The sequence below is a fragment of the Schistocerca nitens genome, chromosome 1, assembly GCF_023898315.1.
Source record: "Schistocerca nitens isolate TAMUIC-IGC-003100 chromosome 1, iqSchNite1.1, whole genome shotgun sequence".
NCBI lineage: Eukaryota > Metazoa > Arthropoda > Insecta > Orthoptera > Acrididae > Schistocerca > Schistocerca nitens.
The window spans coordinates 1,100,704,149-1,100,725,532 of NC_064614.1; the positions used below are offsets into that span (position 1 = coordinate 1,100,704,149).

At 43.2% G+C, this 21,384-nt stretch overlaps 1 protein-coding gene across 1 annotated transcript; it reads left to right on the forward strand.

Moving 5' to 3' along the window:
* Positions 1-674: 674 nt before the first annotated feature.
* Positions 675-21,063, forward strand: LOC126198772 (uncharacterized). The gene is made up of 2 exons (XM_049935336.1): positions 675-1,535; positions 20,392-21,063. The coding sequence occupies exons 1-2, from the start codon at positions 1,167-1,169 to the stop codon at positions 20,401-20,403; spliced, it is 381 nt and encodes a 126-aa protein (XP_049791293.1). The 5' UTR covers positions 675-1,166; the 3' UTR covers positions 20,404-21,063.
* The last annotated feature ends 321 nt before the right edge of the window (positions 21,064-21,384 follow it).

Below are 21,384 nucleotides of genomic sequence, written 5' to 3' on the forward strand. Positions count from 1 at the left end.
TAAAACTGAATACACAGTTTTATGTTCACCCCATATCCTCTCCTCATGTACAACTAGTCAGGTTCAAAACTGTCCATGTCCATTTCAGTTGCATGCAAAAGTGGCCAACTGCAAAGTCAGATGCGAAACTGTCCAAGTCCATTTTTATTTTGCTTGTATCTTACACGCATTGAGTTCCTGATTTTTTTTTCGATAGCCCAAATGATTTTGTACTAATCCATACTTATGTATACAACATACAGTGTAGGGCAGTGTGTATTTACCCAGTGAAAACAGTTTTTCCACCTTTTCTCAATACCGGTTATGGAGGACATGGACAGTTTTGCATCTAGGCGACTCAATTACTTTAGCTGTAGCTGCCCTAGTTTTGCAATTATCTGCATGACAACAAAGGAGCGCTTGCCAGTGGCGCGGCGTCGTGTGATTGCCGTGTGCGATGCAGGGAAGTGATTGACCGTGTCGCCGTGCGAAGCCAGCGTTGGAGTTGCAGGTGCCAGATGACACTGCTACGGACAGACTTCTTTTCGCGCGCGCGCAGTGGTCTGAGGGAGCAGCGGAGGGTGGGGTTGGAGAGTCAGCACGTCGCGCGCACGTCACGGGTCAGGAGGTCGCCGTCGCCGGCTGACTGGGCCGTATATGAGGCCCAGAGCGCAGCTGCAGGGTCCAGTCGCCTCCTTACGTCAGCGGCGGCAGCCCGACCTGCGGTCGGGAGTGTCTCTAGTGCGAGAGTGTGCGCGCGCACGTGTGCTGCAGCTGACAGCTCCCACCAGGCGGCTCTCCGCTCAAGGCCAGCCGCGCCCGTCAAGGACGACAGCAATCCGAGAGTGGCAGCGCACAGCTCCGTCAGTAATTGCGGATCCACCAAATGACCTCGATGCACGTCGAAGACGGTCAGCGCTGACCACCATCCCACAGCACCGTCACCGAGCAGTGGACAATGTCTCGGGGAGTTTAAACATTCGCAGAATCCGCGCAGAGAGCAGCGCGGTGTAGCCGGGAGTCGCGCTTACGCAAGAGACGGCTGGCAGAGACAGGTTCGCTTCGAAGCTGAACAGCATTCAGCTCCGCGGCGCCGAGACGGTCGCGGGCGCGGTTCCCTCGCAGCACAGGTGTGAAGCACGGTAGGACAGAGACGGTTTCATCGCCACTGGGACAGCGGCTCGAGGATGGTGAGCGACGAGCGGACGCCCCTCCTCAGCCACGTGGTGCTGTTGGTTCCCAAGGATCCCGGGGCGGCCACGGTGGTGGCGCCGGGTCCCATGCTACCCGTAGCTGCCATCGGCGGCGACGGGTGGTCGGGGCTCACCAACAGGGAGCTGCTGGCTATGGCGCAGGACCCGTTCTGGGTGCGGCTGCGGACGCTCACCTTCTGGGGTTTCTGGGTGTGCTGGTTGGTGCTTTTCGTGGCCGCCCTGTCCGTCGTCTTCACCAGTCCGCCGTGTGGCGAAGCGGACTGCGCCAACGCCACGCTCACCACGACGCCGCCAGCCACCGATCTTCCCTCCACTGTGACACTCGAGGCCTGGACGACTATGGTCAGTATACCTGTCAGGTCTCATGGACACTGAACAGACGAAACATTTTTTTTGGAGGCCGTGACTCGCTCGTTACAAACAGAATTCTTACATAGCATCAGTCTGTTGTTCATCTGTCTGTCTGACCGACTATTCAAAACCCTGTTATGGGTAGACGGTAACACGTTGAAATTCATGTCACATATTAAGGTCTGCCGGCCGGGGTGGCCGAGCGGTTCTAGGCGCTACAGTCTGGAACCGCGCGACCGCTACGATCGCAGGTTTGAATCCTGCTTCGGGCATGGATTTGTGTGATGTCCTTAGGTTAGTTAGGTTTAAGTAGTTCTAAATTCTAGGGGACTGGTGACCTCAGAAGTTAAGTCCCATAGTGCTCAGAGCCATTTTATTAAGGTCTACGCACCGCTGATGATGTAAAAAAGTGAAGATTCTAAATCAGTACCATGAAAAGATAAGGCCATTTGTGTAACATGTTCTGATACAAACTCATTCAAAATGGTTCAAATGGCTCTGAGCACTATGGAACTTAGCAGCTGAGGCCATGAGTCTCCTAGAACTTAGAACTACTTACACCTAACTAGCCTAAGGACATCACAAACATCCATGCCCGAGGCAGGATTCGAACCTGCGACCGTAGCGGTCGCGCGGTTCCAGACTGAAGCTCCTAGAACCGCTCGGCCACAGAGGCCGGCCAAACTCATTCATTAAAACCTATAGGGTGCTTGGCCTTGATGTGGAATTACGAAATTTGTCAGTATGAAAGGTTTCACAGTAGAAGTAAGGGAAAAACTTTTTTTAAAAATGTTAATTTGTAGTTATATTATACGAAAAACTTTTCTTTTGCCATTTGTTATCTGACTTCGAAGTTGAAATTAAAACATTCTTTAATGTCTTGGAATACGTGGAAACGATATCGTACCAGTATCAATGTCGATAAGAGGCAAAAAACGTCGAAATCCTCTAGTCTCAGAATGGACTACAACTGTCTACATCCATAATTATGTTTGGTCAGAATCCTCGGTGCGCGAGCCCTGCTCCCACCTGACCAATTTAATTTAAAAATAAGGTAGCATTTTTCCAGTTCTTCTGAATGTATTTCATTGGTACGTAACTAGTTTCTGCTGTTCATGGCTATTTTCAAGTGATTTTGTACAAAAGAAAGCGTCCTACATTACTTCTACAGATTTGAAACGCAATGACAGAAACTTATTAGAAACATAGTTACCTGTAGCAGACAAATACGCAATATGCAAACTGGTGTAAATTTTTGGATACGTTTCAAAGAGCACACAAAAGCTAGCAATAACAATACTAGGGTCTTTGCATTACATCTCTTAATAAGAAGCACACTTCTAAAAACAGTACTGAAAAGCTCCAAATTCGGCATTACACTAAGGAAGGGAAGAAAATGAACATCTTAAACGAAATTGAAGTTTTCAGTCATTTAAAAAACCTAAACCTCTTGATGAACACGCAGATCTTCAGAACAGAAAGTTTCTCCATAACTTCACATTATATTAACTACCAATCAAAAATATTCTACACAGTAAATAAAATTTACAATATGATGTTACCTAACCACATATTTTAATTTTTTTTTTTATTTTACTTCTGTTATTATTTGCAAAATGGCTCTGAGCACTATGCGACTTAACTTCTGAGGTCATCAGTCGCCTAGAAGTTAGAACTAATTAAACCTAACTAACCTAAGGACATCACACACATCCATGCCCGAGGCAGGATTCGAACCTGCGACCGGAGCAGTCGCTCGGTTCCAGACTGTAGCGCCCAGAACCGCACGGCCACTTCGGCCGGCTATTATTTGCAGTCCAACTTTCCTTAAACACACAAATAAATATACACTAATAGTTATTTAAAATTAATGGTCCATTTTTACCTTCAGTCTTTGTTCGGTGTAATATCTCTGTAAATTTATTATAAAGTCGAGCTGTCAAACCAACAGGACACCATACGTGTGAGCCAAAACGGGGAACACGCACATTTAAAGATGCTGCCTTTCTAGTGCATGTGGAACATTTTTCTACAGCAGGTAACCATTCTTCTACGATTACTAAGTTACATTCATATCGTTACGTTTCCGTTCCTGATGGTAATGTGGTGCACCTCTCTTTTGTAAGGAAACTACATGAAAATAGCTTTAAAGGTAAAAATACCGCACCAGTACAATAAATACAGCGGAAGTGGAAAAATGCCACCTTCTCTGAATAAATTTCCTCCAAACGAAGGAAAAGAATTGTTTTCTTCTTGCATTCGACTTCAGCCCTACTATTTTCAGAGTTTACGTTCTGTTGATCATAATTTTAACCTGTCATTGTGCAGTGGGACAAATCAGTTTTAAACTTATAATACAGCTTCTCAGCGGCAGATTTGGCAACGCGCTGACCATTTACATGATTTCTTAAGTTAAGATTTTTTTCTTCCATTCATCCATTTCTACTCAAGTATGTTCATTGTCTTTTTCTTCTTATTTTAAACGCACATCACACTACTACACTTTGTTTTCTTCTGTGTTGTCAATCAGATATGACTCCAGTTTGTGTTTGAAGTTCATTTTATTACACACACACACACACACACACAGATTGTACCACACACACTGCTACAAATTCAGGATTCTCTCATGGAACAGGAGGAGTTGTCAAGCAGATATGATTTCAGTCTCCACTCGAATTTAATTTTATTATCAGTTGAAGTTCTTACGTCACTGGGTAGGAAGTCAAAGATTTTTATTGTCAAATATCTCACTTCTTTCCGTGGCACACTAAGGCAGCTGTGTATAAAGTATGCCGTACTGTGTTTTGTTATCCAGGAAGTTTGCAGTCCAACTGGAAGACATTCCAGTAAGCACGTATTATGTCTATTAGGCGACAGTTAAGAACTTTAGTGAAGGATTTCAGGAAATCTAGGAACATTGCACCAGCCTGGGCTCTGCTATTACTGCCGTATGGTCCTCGTGAGTGAATAGTCAAAAAGAAATACCTTCGAACAGTTCTTGATTTTTCATGCAGCACTAGATATGAGCGATGCTATAACTGTTTCCTGGTAACCGATTCCTGGCTCTTCACAAATAAAATCTGACATTTTTGCTGCCAGAAGATCCGATACATTTTCCTTGTAACTTGTTTATCTAAATAGTGGCTCAAGACAACTTTCACAAAATATATTTGGTGCTAACTCATAAATATCTTTGTCCCTCATTTCTGTTTCTTTAAGATTAAACGTTAAGTGATATTATCAGTTTTACGATTCTCCTCTGTTTACATTAGATATGATCGACAGAAATCATAATTATCGCTTTAACTTACTATTATAAAGATGGAGAATGTGCGTTGTTGCCTCCTCCCCACGCATTTTTCGTACTTTTTCTACGATACATGAACATAAGCAAATCAAAATAGTTCCCAGAGAATTGTGCGTCTTCCAATATTGGTTTTCTGATTTACCTTGCAGTTTTAGTTTTTATAAAGTTGACAGTGTGTTAAATACGGTAAATTGTGTCAAACGTGGCGCAAACATAGACATCAAGCTACGCTACAAATCACACTATCACGACAACCTACATTTATGATGGGTGGGTGCACTATCACACTGCAACATTATTACCCATTCGTCGTAAACTGCCCTTCTATTAGTTTGAATGCAGTATGCCCTGGAAAGTCTAGATGTGTTGTCAGTATCTGCAAAGAGTAGATTCCCGACTTCTGGTTTTCTGCACAATTACACACATATCCTGATACCGTCGTACCAGCAACTGCCGTACGTCTGAGCCATTCCCATATCGTATGGAGTAACATAGGGCTCTTATGAAATTACCAGAGTTCCCACAAAGCGACACAAAGACTGTTGCATGGTACTCTATCCTTTGCAAACTTCGCTTAATGCTCTAACCCCTGTTTGTGTTTCAGATACGTGATAAATTATGTTCGGTATAAAATCAGCGAATCTCTCAACTTTTCTGTTCTGTATAAGTACACAATGCAATTCACATTACGTTGAGACATGTAGCACATTAACATGATTTAAGATCATGGTGAAGTAACGAACATTTAAGAAACGTTTGACGTACACAATTTGTGACAGCTTCATCTCACTTCCCGATCTTGTGGAAGTGTTCTGCAAAAAAGTTTACAAAAACAGCAGATAATTACGTCAGAAAATTGTAACATACTGTTCTTATTAAGAATATAACAGTCTGCGCTGTACTGCCGCACGAAAAGCCTGTAAGAACTTGCAACTGTGTTCCGTGCACAGACGAGGAATTGTGATCTTCTTTTTCCGATTTTTGTATTCGAGCGTTTGGCATAGTATCTACGGATGTGATTTTTGGGAAAGGACCCCGTAGTAGGCTGTGCAGCTTTTAGCTACCTGGAAGTAGTGTTTGATAACAGACACGATTAATTAACAGTGATGAACTGCATTTTTTTCCGTGTTACCTGAAGTGCCTTGATTTCTGGAAGTTACAAGAAACCACTTAAGAGTTGGTGTATTCACTCCTAGCGGCGAACACTGCCCAGCCCATAATGGTTGCTATTATCAAAACCACCTCGTCATAGACGCAGCAGCAGTGTCTAATGTTCCATTGTTCTGTATGGACTAACAGCAGGTCTTTTCTCTAACTGTTAGTTCTCTGAAAAAAAAAAAGATTGCAGTATGTTGGTCACGTATCCAACGGAAGTTATGATAAGTAGGACAAGAGATCGGTCCCGTAATTCGTGTTGCACTGATTACACATTGCACTACGATTTTCAGATAATACGTATGGTCGTGAAGTAATTAATGATTTACTGCGACTTCATGCACTCTGATACAAGCAATCAAAAATGGTTCAAATGGCTCTGAGCATTATGGGACTTAACATCTATGGTCATCAGTCCCCTAGAACTTAGAACTACTTAAACCTAACTAACCTAAGGACAGCACACAACACCCAGCCATCACGAGGCAGAGAAAATCCCTGACCCCGCCGGGAATCGAACCCGGGAACCCGGGCGTGGGAAGCGAGAACGCTACCGCACGACCACGAGATGCGGGCACAAGCAATCCAAAAAAAAAACAGCATTTCAAAAATGGCTCTGAGCACTATGGGACTTAACATCTGAGGTCATCAGTCCCCTAGAACTTAGAACTACCTAAACCTAACTAAACTAAGGACATCACACACATCCACGCCCGAGGCAGGATTCGAACCTGCGACCGTAGCGGTCGCGCGGTTCCAGACTGAAGCGCCTAGAACCGCTCGGCCACTCCGGCCGGCATCAGTTGAGATTTTTGGCCATGTAACGAGACTGGCACATCCAACAGAAACATATCAGTATAATCGAGTGTGTATTACGCAGAATAATAACTACATGCGAGCACCTGGAGATGGCATATCAAGTTTCCACTGAAAATAAAAAGTGATTCACATGTAAAACATGTGAAAGTTTCAAAATTCTGTCATTAGTTCCTTTATTACAGAATGCCTCTTATATCTGTTGGAATAACCAGAAAGCTATATGTTTCTAAAGGCACTCCATATATTTATGGACACTGCTGTATGAAGCTTCAAGACGAAAGTAACTTACGCATAACATGTCACTGACCAGTAAAATAGCTCGATGCAACTTCTACTCCACATAGAAAGGCTTGCTGCAGTACAGTTCAGAAGGAAACTGAAAGAAATATGCAACGAGACGAAAAGAAATGATACTTCTACTTAAGGACAATAATTATACCGAAATCACCGCGGTGGATGATGGTATATTGATATTACAAAAGGCGAGACACGGTTCTTAATAGAGTGTTGAAACATCTTAATATTTTTTTTTACTTGGACTGAAATAATTGGGAAGGTGAAACTTCTTGGTTCAATTCTGGAACTCCTGAATGAAATTGAATGCAAGTGAACCTGCTTAAACTGCTGAGTGAAACTGAGCGTACTGTCTCTTTGTTTGTCTTTATCTTTTCATTTCTGACCTACAGAATTATTCCTGACTAATACAACTCAAACGTAGTCTGACTGCTCAAATAATTAACACAAAAGAATGGCCCTCAATTAGTAGAAATCCTAACAATAACCTATACATTTCATAAGAAACTTACCTCACAAAAAGTCTTCATTACACGAACTACGGCGATACAGCAAGCACCAATAAAGCCAGCTAAATAAAATATTCTAACTACTGTAGGCTTAAATACTAATAGGCTTGTGGTTAGCAAAGGAAAGATTTTGTTGCAGAGCAAACAATGTATTAGCAAATTTTACCTTAATAATGTGACTTCCAGTTCAAAAAATATATAATCGTCCGTGACATCCAGTTCCAAAAAGTTTTATAATCGTCAATAATTTTAAATCTCTATGACGGACACGTCCAGACAGTCCGCTCGAGCTAACACTTCAGACCTCTAACCTCATCACTGCTAACTATGAACTTCCAACCTCCATCACTGCTGACTATACACTCCCAACTGACAGTCCGACCAGCCACACAGAGTCTCTTACGGAGGGCGCACAGCACTGTCAAAGTTATTAATGCAGTCTATCGCACTGCCAACATACACTACTAGCCATTAAACAAGAAGAAATGCACATGATAAACGGGTATTCATTGGACAAATATATTATACTAGAACTGACATGTGATTACATTTTCACGCAATTTGGGTGCATAGATCCTGAGAAATCAGTACCCAGAACAACCACCACTCGCCGTAATAACGGCTTTGATACGCCTGGGCATTGAGGCAAACAGAGCTTGGATGGCGTGTACAGGTACAGCTGCCCATGCAGCTTCAACACGATACCACAGTTCATCAAGCGTAGTGACTGGCGTATTCTGACGAACCAGTTGCTCGGCCACCATTGACCAGACGTTTTCAATTGGTGAGAGATCCGGAGAATATGCTGGCCAGGGCAGTAGTCGACCATTTTCTGTATCCAGAAAGGCCCGTACAGGACCTGCAACATGCGGTCGTGCATTATCCTGCTGGAATGTAGGGTTTCGCGGGGATCGAATGAAGGGTAGAGCCGCGGGTCGTAACACATCTGAAATATAACGTCCACTGTTCAAAGTGCTGTCAATGCGAGCAAGAGGTAACCGAGACGTGTAACCAATGGCACCCCATGCCCTCACACCGGGTGATACGCCAGTATGGCGACGACGAATACATGCTTCAAATGGTTCAAATGGCTCTGAGCACTATGCGACTTAACTTCTGAGGTCATCAGTCGCCTAGAACTTAGAACTAATTAAACCTAACCTAAGGACATCACACACATCTATGCCCGAGGCAGGATTCGAACCTGCGACCGTAGCGGTCGCTCGGTTCCAGACTGTAGCGCCCAGAACCGCACGGCCACCCCGGCCGGCAATACATGCTTCCAATGTGCGTTCACCGCGATGTCGCTAAACACGGATGCGACCATCATGATGCTGTAAACAGAACCTGGATTCACCCGAGAAAATGACGTTTTGCCATTCGTGCACCAGGTTCGTCGTTGATTACACCACCGCAGGCGCTCCTGTCTGTGATGCAGCGTCAAGGGTAACCGCAGCCATGGTCTCCGAGCTGATAGTCCATGCTTCTGCAAACGTCGTCGAACTGTTCGTGCAGATGGTTGTTGTCTTGCAAACGCCCCCATCTGTTGACTCAGGGATCGAGACATGGCTGCACGATCCGTTACATCCATGCGGATAAGATGTCTGTCATCTAGACTGCTAGCGATACGAAGCCGTTGGGATCCAACACGGCGTTCCGTATTACCCTCCTGAACCCTCCGATTCCATAATCTGCTAACAGTCATTGGATCTCGACCATCGCGAGCAGCAATGTCGCGATACGATAAACCGCAATCGCGATAGGTTACAATCTGACCTTTATCAAAGTCGGAAACGTGATGGTACGGATTTCTCCTCCTTACACGGTGCATCACAACAACGTTTGACCAAGGAGCGCCAGTCAACTGCTGTTTGCGTATGAGAAATCGTTTGGAAACTTTCCTCATATCAGCACGTTGTAGGTAAGGAATTCCTGTGGAAGGGCGTTACATTTCTCCCACAGCGCGGTTGACAACTGGTGTTTGGTCGGTGGTGCATGTGGAAGTGCTGAAATACGTCTGCTCAACGTAATCCACATATCTGTTGGTCCATCGTGGCGTGGGGACATCTGCTGGTAAGTACTTTTCAATGCCAATAAACTTCACCAACAGCCGTATCTTTTATGATATTTTATTTTATTCTGAAAGCAACCAGTTTCGGCAATTCAGGCTCCATACGCTTTTATCCAAATAAACCAACTTATCGTATAGCGCCATGAAAAAAGCTTATGGGATCTGAAGAAGTCGAAATGAATTCCCGAAACTGGTTGCTTTAAAAATAAAATATCTTAAAGTATACGGCTGTAGGTGATGTTTATTGACATTGAAAAGCATTCCACATATGCTCGATGGGACCCTAGCCATGGAAACGGACCGGTCAGTCCATTTGCCGAATATCATCTCATTGCAACCACCAATACAGTACGCTGACCAATGAGTGCATCGTGTTAAAAGATTTGGAGGTTTGTATGCTCATGCAACATTATGACTCCCCTCAACGTAACACGTTGACCACCAAAACGAACATGTGCGTGTTAAAAGATCTGGAGGTTAGTACGCCCATGCAACATTATGACTCCCCTCAACGTACCAATTTGACCACCGAAACAAACATGTGCGACAGTGCTGGTGAGAGGTGGGAATATACAGTGCTCCTAGAACATTGTCGAACAAGACAGTTTTGGTGGTCTAGGTGCTATAGTGTGGAGAGGTTCAAATGGCTCTGAACACTATGGGACTTAACTTCTGAGACCATCAGTCCCCTAGAACTTAGAACTACTTACACCTAACTAACCTAATGACATCACACACATCCATGCCCGAGGCAGGATTCGAACCTGTGGAGGGATATAAAGTTGCTTGAGCGTACTAACCTTAAAATATTTGAACACGCTACATTGACCGGACGGCGTTATTGTGACGCAATACTCCTTCCGGAAGTGCATCTTTTCAGGGATATATGAGGCCCTGACTTCATGTTTATGAATGACAATGTGCGACTGCATCGAACTGTATGGGTGGTGGAGCTCTTGGAACACGAGGATGTTCGGCGAAAGAACGAACCGGCCCGTTCCCCTACATGTCCTTAAGTTTGTGGCCAGCAGCCGGCCGGGGTGGCCGAGCGGTTCTAGGCGCTACAGTCTGGAACCGCGTGACCGCTACGGTCGCAGATTCGAATCCTGCCTCGGGCATGGATCTATGTGATGTCCTTAGGTTAGTTAGGTTTAAGTAGTTGTAAGTTATAGGGGACTGATGACTTCAGAAGTTAAGTCGCATAGTGCTCAGAGCCATGTGAACCATTTTTGTGGCCAGCATGAGAACTCGTTGCAGAGGATGCATTGCCGCCAGTACTTATCACACACCCTATTAGGAGCCATGTCCCGCCTTTTGTAATGGCCAGCGGACCATCATGAATCACGGTGACTTCCAGTGGAATTATGGTCTCTGAGTGAAACCGTTATTTCTGTTTGTCTCATTCCGTATTTCTTCCATTTTCCTTCTGTGTTATACTGTAGTAAGTTTGTCTACGTATGGTCGAAGTTCTATCGAACTATGATACTAGAAAGTGACATTTCATGCGAAATTTATTTCCGTCCTTGAGCTTTGCACAACAGTTTACATAAATACACAGGGTGACACTGAACTGTAAATTAGTTAAAAACTACGGCGTGCATACACTTTATTCAACATGTCAACATCACTATAGGTATTCGGGTTTAGGTTTTGACAGGTTCGATATGCCTGCCGTCATTTGCGATGATGTGGCGCAGACGAATAGCGAAATTCTGCATGTCCCGCTGAAGTGTCGGAACATCGATGCTGTCGATGACTCCTGAATGGCTGTTTTCAGCTCAGCAGTAGTTTTGGAGTTTTTTCTGTACACGTTGTCCTTAACATAGCCCCACAAAAAGGAGTCGCCTGTGTTCAGATCCGGGGAATATGGCCCTCAATCGATGCCCATGCCAGTGGCCTCTGGGTACCCCAGAGCCAAATAGCGGTCCCCATAGTGCTCCTCCAGGACATCGAACATTCTTCTGCTTCGATGGGGTCGAGCTCCGTCTTGCATGAACCACATCCTGTCGAAATAAGGATGAAATCATCTTCCAAAACCCTCACGTACGGTTCGGTAGTCACCGTGCTATCAAGGAATATAGCACCGATTATACCGTGACTGGACATTGCGCACCAGACAGTCACCTTTTGAAGGTGAAGAGACTTCTCAATCGCGAAATGCGGATCCTCAGTCCCCCAAATGCGGGCATGGGTGTGTATGTTGTTCTTAGCATAGGTAAGTTTAAGTTAGTTTACATAGCGTATAAGTCTAGGGAACGATGATCTCTGCAGTTTGGTCCCTTAAGAACTCACAAACATTTGTTAATTTGAAAGTGGGCTTCGTCGCTAAACCAAATCAGGCATGCCCCGCGGCCAGCTGTGCAATATGCACGTTCTGACGCAAATCGTTCGGAAGTTATGACGATTTTATTTCATATAGTTCGATAATTCTCACCCTGTATGAAACGCCTTTGTCAACATAAAGCTTTCTGATTATTCCAGTAGATACAAGTTGCTTTCTGTAATAAGGAAACTAACGACTGAATTTTCAAACCTTTACTCGTTTTGTATTTGAATCACTATTTATTTTCTATAATAATTTGACGTGACGCGTTCCGGCAGCACGATACCATCTTCAGGTGCCCACGAGTATTTATTATTTCGTGTAATATCCAATGGTGTATACTACGATTGTTCTGCTCGATGTGCCAGTCTGCTTACGTGGCGAAAAATCTCGTCTCATCAGAAATTTTTTATGTAAATTAATTTGCGTAATCCTGCAATTTGTGTGACTTATACACTATGAGAGTAAGTTGTAGTTTTTCTCACATTTCCTTGATCTCTAGCGCCACAGTGTGCAATTGCCGTGAGGTAGCGTTGCTGTTGATAGAAGGAAGGAAGGATGGAAGATGTAGAGTTTTACGTCCCGTCGACAGTCGGGTCATTAGAGACGGATCGCGAGCCCGCATTAGGGAAGGATTGGATAGGAAATCGGGTGTGCCCATTCAAAGGAACGAGCCCAGCACCACGCGTTTTAGGGAAATTACGGGAAACCTAAATCTATATGGTCGGACAATGATTTTAACAGCCGTCTTCCCGAATGCGACTCCACTGTCCTAACCACTGCGTCACCTCGCTCGGTGCTGTTGACAGTATACGGTGGTCGTATTCATTGACGAGGGTTTATGACGCTCGAAGTTATTACTGCCCCTGTGCCATCAGTGCAACACTGTGAAAAGCATGCTGCAGCAAGTGAGTTCATCTTAGTGCTTCAGTCTACATTGTATGAAGGAATATACAACATGGCCTTAAGTGTTTGTTTCGATGCTGGTTATGTGGTACAAATGCCGGTGTAAAGGGGTCAAATCCACTGGGTGCATTTACTTGTGAATAGAATACTTGAGACGGCTGCTGTCGCCCCATTTTTTGGTTGCCGGCGAAACCATTTCCTTGTGAAGGAAAGTTCGCATTTGGTGCCGTTTGAAAATTGTTCCACGGTCCTCCGTCCTGTGAAATAAGGGTGTACGTGTTGGCGACGGTTCACATTATCTGTCAGATCTGGCTTATCTTGGGTTAGCCGAGAGCGCTAACGCGCTGCTTCCTGGACTCGGGTAGGCGCGCCAGCCCCGGATTGAAACCGCCCGGCGCATTAACGACGACGGGCAGTGTACCAGCCAGCCTGGATATGGATTTTAGTCGGTTTTCCACATCCTACTAGGTGAATGCCGGGCTGATCCCCACGTCCCGCCTCAGTTACACGACTCACAGAAAACTGAACACATTCGCACTATTCCATGGGTTACACTAGACGCAGACAGCTGGGGTACACTAATTCCGTCCTGGGGGGTACGGGGTGGCGGCAGGAAGGGCATCCGGCCACCCCTTAACCATTTACATGCCAGTTCCGGTTAACCATGGCCGACCCTGCGTAACGATGGGACAAGGTGCAAGTGATAGAATCTGGCTTATCTTGGGTTACATTGATGGCCACATACTGGTGAGGTGGCTCTTTGTTTTGTGCATACACTTCTAGCAATCATATCAGGTGAAGTTTGGCCTGACAGTGACGTGTGACTTAGATACCATCCGGAGTCCTATTTTGTGTGAACAGTAATCTTATACGTCTGAAAGACTATAGAGCTCCAATTAATTATCCATCCTTCGCCAATTTGATGTCCTATATGTGAGAGGACAACGCCACATCAATTTCTGCTCAGAACGTTGTAGAATTCTAATTTATAGAGTAACTACCGTTTCTTCCGCATCTTGTTTATCGAGCTAACCATTTGTCGATAAGAAATGCCAGGGGGGAAAATGAGCTTACCCACTTACCTAAATATGTTCTATAAACATCAGAGAGGTCACGGATCGAAATAATGAAAGAAGAAAAATTCCATTGCAAAACAATAACGTTTACTTTGCCACTATACTGCTATTATCAATACTTCTCGAGCTCCGGTGAAAAATGTGTACCGTTTCATAAAAAACAGAGAGGCGTTTTTTGCTGCGCCAGGACATTTTCATGAAATTTCAATCGCCATCTTTATCCTCAGTGTGAAAATATTTTGTTGGTGCGTACCTATAGAGGAAGGAATGATCATCATAATAAAACAAGCGAAATCAGAGCTCGCAAAATAAAATTTAAGTGTTCGTCTTTTCCGTGCGCTGTTCGAGACTGGAAAGGCAGAGAAATACCTTAAAAGTGGTTCGATTAACACTCTGCCAGGCACATAATCGTGACTTGCAGATTAATCAAGTAGATGCAGATGTCGAGAGAGAGAAAGAAGGAGATAGAATAAAAGCGTCATTATCTCTATCTGCGCCTGCAAGACTGCTCTGCAATTCACAATTAAGTGCCTGGCAGAATGTTCATCGGACGACTTTGGGACTATTTGACTGCCGTTCCACTTTCGAACGGCACGTGGCCAAAAAGGACACCTACATCCTTCCGTGCGAGATCTGATATCCCTTATTTTGTTACGAGCGTCATTTCTCCCACTTACAGTGGGAGACCACAACATGTTTTTTGCATTCCAAGCAGAAAGTTAATGATTGAAACTTCCTGAAAACATATCGCCACAACAAAAAACGACTTTGTTTTAATGATTGCCATGCAACTCGCGTATTATATCCGTGACACTCTTTCTCCTGTTTCGCGATAATACAAAACGAGTTGCCCTTCTCTTGAACATTTTCTGTGCCCTCCGCCAGTCCTATCTGGTAAGGATCCCATACCGCGCAGCAGTACTCCAAACAAGGTCGGATAAGCGTAGTGTAATCACCCTCTATAGTAGATCTGTTGCATTTCTAGATATTCTGCTAATAAAACGCTATATTTGGTTCGTCTCACATTTGCTATTAAGTTGGTGGTAATTGTAAACCATAGGTATTTACTTGGATCGACCTTTAAATTTGTGTGATTTATTGGGTAACTGGATTTTAACATATTATTTTTGGTACTCGTGTTTCATTGTTCAGAATCAATTGCTACTTTTCACACTATGAAGATAACTTGTTTAAACTATTCTGCATTAGCTTTCGATCTTCCAATGATTTTACTTCATCTTCAAACAGTCTAACAGCGCTGCTCAGATTGTCTTATAAATTGTTTGTGTTGGTTAGGAACAGCAGAGGCAGTGTAACACTTCCTTACGGAATCTCAGGCAACACTTCTGTTTCACTCGATGACTTCGCATCGGTGACTAAGAGCTGTGACCTTTCTGATACACCATCACGAATTCTATCGCACAACAGTGATGATACTCAATAGCCACGCAATTTGATTAGAAGCCGTTTGCGATGAACGATGTGAAAAGACGCCTGGAAATCTCTAAGGATCGATCAAAAAGTTTCCGTTCGAAAGTCCTACAGTCCAGAATCGATACGCCAATAAGGCAAAATCGCCGTGAGCATTCACGCAATCATCCAACTGAAGCACAAGGTTGAACACACCCGTTTGGCAAAACACCGTGTACTGCTGCTTGAAAAAAATCTGTTACTGCCTGCTGCACATTCTCGTCCTATAGGAATCGTCGACCCTTCAAGGCCTCTTTTAAAGGGCGGAAGGAGTGACAGTCGCATTTGGACAGACCAGGACTACAGGGTGGTAGCTCGTGTCTCTGCCGGCCAGAATGGCCGAGCGGTTCTAGGCGCTACAGTCTGGAACCGCGCGACCGCTGCGGTCGCAGGTTCGAATCCTGCCTCGGTCATGGATGTGTGTGATGTCCTTAGGTTAGTTAGGTTTAAGTAGTTCTAAGTTGTAGGGGACTGATGACCTTAAGTCACATAGTGCTCAGAGCCATTTGAACCATTTTTTTAGCTCGTGTCTCTCCTACTTGAGGTGACGTAATTTCTACCTTACGACATTTGCGATATGGGGATACGCTTTATCATGAAACAGCAGCACCATTCCACGACGGTGGCTTCTGACGGAAGTGCTGCCTTTACACACATTCTTTATTCTCTGATGGATATCTACCGGTGTTTGTCCTTCGCAGGCAAGAAAACGATAACAAGATCATGGTGCTGTTTGGGTGCATTTGGTAATAACGTTACCATACAGCACGTTTCCGCATTTCTCGCACGCACATCGGAAAGACACGAATGCCACACTAATTCCTTGCCTATATGTCAGTGCTCATATGACCACAGCGGAGTCGCGCTACGTTGTATATACGCTGCAGCAACGACCTCAAACGGAAACTTTTTAATCGCCCTTTGAACAAATATTGAATCAGTTTGAGATCCACTGTCGATAGCACTACTGAATAAGGAGCCAATTGTGTTTCACGCGAGCGATATTTTTTCAATCTGTGGTGGCTGTGTGTCAATGGAGCGGTTTGTTCGTAGTACACAGTCAGTATAGGACCCAGTCACAGAGTTCTTTAACGCGTCATGAAATCAAAACATCGTTTATTCTGATCTCCGTGAACAAAAAAGTTGCAAAATCTACTTGTCAAGCGAAACATTTGCAGAATTCTTAATAGCCCCATTGTGGCAAACTGAGACAGAGGAGAGTGAGTATTTTATTAATAAAAGAACCTCAACTGTCTGTCTTTCGTTCTGTTATTGAATCTATACGTATTTAAGAGTGACAGTTCCACCTTCAGGAGTGACAGATTTTGTTGAGGTTTTCCTTCACGATGTAAAAAATGGTTCAAATGGCTCTGAGCACTATGGGACTTAACTTCTGAGGTCATCAGTCCCCTAGAACTTAGAACTACTTAAACCTAAGTAACCTAAGGACATCACACACATCCATGCCCGAGGCAGGATTCGAACCTGCGACCGTAGCGGTCGCGCGGTTCCAGACTGTAGCGCCTAGAACCGCTCGGCCACCCCGGCCGGCTTCATCTTATACTACTGAGGGAGGTTATATGTGATAAATCAAAGTAAACAATGTGTAGCTTACTTGTTTCGTGTGAACGTATTTGCTTCTGTTCGTTCTAAAATTACAGTTAACTTGTCGTTACTCTTTTTGTAAAATCATGTGCTGAGAAACGCTCTTCAGTGAATCAGTTTATTTATGTGCGTATCGTTAGCTGTATTCGAAGGTGAGTTGTAGATACCTAAACTACAACCTTGCTTCCCTAATGTACTGAATTTTTAAAGCAGAAGCATTTTGAATGAATGTCTTTAGAAGTAGGCAGCCCATGTGAGAAATATTTCCTTACATCATTTTGCTGTGACGATAAATGCGTACTAAATGTGAAACAATTTGAAGGAAAATCACCATGCACAAATAGGGCAACAAATTACCGTCAAATGCAGGTATTCAATAGCACTGTTGTTTGTTTTACGCTGAGAGTCACATGTCTTTCGTATTTATTAATATAGTCTTCCAAAAATATGAACAATTCAACAGGTCTTTATACAGCCTCAATCGAAGTTATAAATCCGGTGGTAGAGTTTCCGCTCTAACATACTTAAAAGTTTTATATACCGTATAGCCAAACAATAGCGAAAACTGATGCAGGTGAAAGTATACGATAGCAGAAGCAAAAACGGACCAGTAACCATCGATTTACAAACGAGCCGCTTGCGAGATGATTGCGAATGTGTAATTTCAAGTTGCCACTGACACCGATGCTGTCCAAGTTAGCAGACATGTATTTCAAATTGAACTTTTTGGTTAAGTCTCCATCTAATGACACAGTATACAGGACTGGCATCATGTTGTCTTCTCAATTGAGTCCCGATTCTGCATGCAGCATCACGATGGCTGTATCCATGCGTGGATATTATATTCGTCATCGTCATACGTGATGATATGGAATGCTGTTTACTACGCAATACGTTCACCTGTGGTTCGCGTAGTTGGTGATTTGGACAGCAGCGCTACATTTCTAACGTGTTAAGGCTAGTGGTTCTGCCTCTAGTATGATAAAAGAAAAAAAATAAGTTAAATATATTTCAATTTTTTTCATGTTTAATCATGTGTTTCATATTAAAATGTCGTGTTCCCAGTTGGGAACAGCTTCGCCACAGGAAACACGAAAGCGGTCGAAGACGTCCGTCTTCTGATTGGCTCCTGATCGTTGTCAGAAGGAGGCTAGTTTTTGATTACGCAAAGGCTTCTATTATTTGGAAAAGAACAACCTGGATTTCTTTACGTAATCAGTATGAATTTTATAATTACCTAATGGACCTTTAACAATGAACAAAAAAAATTACATTTGCAAATGAAATCATTAATAAATGTGGCAGCTATGAGTTGTATAGAAGACAAGGAGCGGCCTTCTGTCTACGAGCAGGATGCCGCCGTATTCTCTGCTGTAGTAAAGACTGTTTGACATTTATAAAAATAATATGACATGGAGGTAAAAAAATAAAGGAAAAGAATAGAATAAGAAATCTGGTAAACAATAAATATATTCAAATAATTCTCACAAGCAATTAGGGCTTATTTATAAACAGTATAACTTACATAAGTAATTTTCTGACGGTGCAATCAGATTTCAGCCTGTCCTGTGCTAACTTCTTGGTTCACTTTTTTGTCACAAATTACAGTCATTACTTTTCTCCTTCCTTCGAGACAATTCTTGCACCGTTCAACACCTTCATAACAATAACTTGCCGATTTACAGTATCGAACATAAATTACTTGAATTTTATTAATTAATAACTGTTGTCTGCACGCTGGCAAGACCGCTCACATTTATCGCTTAAAGACGACCTTCTTTACGCTTTCACATTACAAGAAGAAGTACGATAAAATCTGAAGATCTACAAAGGATTTTTTTTTATTTAGATGGAAGCGGAACGCTCAGTTCAGCTTCAGCTAAAATATTTCTTTGACTGCGCAATCGATGTATTAGCATTCGCGCTAGATGTGCATCTTTACAGTTACGTAAATTATGTAAAACAAATGTCTTTCAAAGAATAGGTCTCATCTCATAAGTTGATCATTTAATACACAGCTAGGTGAATGCCTTTCCAAGAGTACTCACAGCTTTCACTCGACGGAAAGCCCAATAATATTACATGCCCTATCCTTGACATCTGCCTGATGTTATCTTCAGCGAGATAACGCAAGACCGAGAGTTTCCCCTTCTGTCGTGACCTACCTCGGCACAGAGGGTGTTTGACCGTTGGCCTGACCAGCCTGTTCTTCAAATGCGCTCATTGAAAACATCTGATGTTAGGGTGTCGGTGAGGGACTGGCACGCCATCATTCACCAGTCACTGCTCTTCATGGACGCTTATACAGAGCTACAGCTACAAGTTGCATAGAATGATGTAACCATATACACGATGCTCAGTCTGAAAAGCTTGTAAGGGTGTTGCAGGGTAGGCTGTACTGTGAAATAACTCTTAACAAAAGAATTCGATACGTTGTGCTTTTTCCGATTTAATTTGCATTGAAGTTAGGTAATCTGGTCGTTGCGTGCACAAATCCAGGCAGTCTGCCACTGCTAGTGTTGCCAAATGTGTTCTCTGTTTGGTTACCTTAAACCGCAAAAAGGAAAAAAATAGAAAAAAGGAAACACGAGAAACCATTGGACAGTAGGGAGTTCGATCCTTGTTACCGTCCAGCGTCTAATTTTTGTATGGCTGTCTTGTTTGGTTTGAGGAAACCAAACGGAGAACACATTTGGCAACACCGTCTCTAGCAAGCTATTTGAATCTGCACACACAACGACCTGATTGGCTAACTTCAATGCTAATTAAATCAAATACGCTGCAAGTGATCGAATTTTTTTGTTAACAATTATTTCTTAGCACAATCTACCCTGCAGCATCCTTACAAGTTTTGCCAGACTGTTTCTGACCGCCCTTCGACTTAGTTCGACTTGATGTTCAGCTGGGTTAGAGTCTTAGTCGCTGCCAGATGTAGCAGCTCTATATACCAAACGCACACCAAATCACCTACATATTTTATCACCTGCCGTTCCTACTATACTGTACATGCAAAATCAGGAAATTTGGTTATTTGCTAACCCTCCTGCTCTTCCAATTTTAACTGTCGGGAGACTGCTATCTAGACAGCCGTTAACTGATTCATTCGTCCTGTAATATGAAGTAAAATTCAGCAATTTCCTACACAAAAAGACCAAAGACGCATTCCACGGAGTCGAGTCACTGGCTTTCTCAATTTAATACTGCTAGCTAATCCTTTTTTTTTTTTAATGGAGCACTTAATTTGTTTATTTATTTTTAGTCTTTAATCGTGCATTCTGAGCTCTGACAGCAATTTCCTTGTTTCCACAGGTGCCTCGCTGAGGGGATTCCCCTCCAGCGCTTTGTCCAGAGTTTCCCTCTGGTCGGGAGAACTGTTACTGGGACGGCGAGACTACTAACACCGACACGAGAGGATCCCGCGGGAAACGCCTCTCACGATGCAGCCAAACTCTGACCTACAGTGCTCACTAACTGCAAACCGTGGATAAGTGCTGTGCAAACATCCTGAATAAGAGCTATGAACGACGACACGCTTCAGTCAGGTTGCCGAGGAAACGTTTAACGCCAAATGTTGTACAGCCTAGAGGGATTAAAAAGGAACGCGTAGCTGTCTTGTACACATCACCTGTTTGATCGTATAGCTAAGTCTCTTTATGGTTAATGAAAATAAATACGTTTATGCTCTGTGCGTTACAGAACATTAGGCACATTATGAAGTAAGTACATTCCTTGCAGGCACAAGCTGGTAAGATGTCTTTTGTATCAAAAATGTATTGAAATCCAAATTTATACACCTTTATTTGCTGTGATACACTATAGATAATCTTTAACATCAGCGTAACTGTTTGTATGATTCTTTTCGTTTGCGAAAAATGCCAAAGACGGTAGTATTTAAACGAATAAAACTAATACATATTTACAGTTTATAAAGAGACCCCTGTGTTATTTTCCGTATCACGCAATAAAAGTTATAAGGTGAAACTTGTTCCTTTTATTTGCTCATTCATTGAACCCAACCATTTTGAAAACCAGCTTTTGTTATATTTTCATCTTCTCTCATGTTTTCTCCTCAAAGTACACATATATGAATCAATAATAACCAAGATCTTCTTAAGCACAGTCCGCAGGTAGTGGTCTAGGGGTAGCGTTCTCGCTTCCCGCGCACTGACATCATTATTAATTTACTCTTCGTGACATGTGATTCGCGCTGAGACAGCTCTGAAGCTTATACATTATAATTTGATAGCTGTGACAGATTAATAAATTAATTAATTAACATATGCCTACCATGTAAGTCATTAT

Excerpts from the sequence above, each read along its gene's own strand:
- LOC126198772 (XM_049935336.1), top strand. The coding sequence starts at position 1,167 with ATGGTGAGCGACGAGCGGACGCCCCTCCTCAGCCACGTGGTGCTGTTG.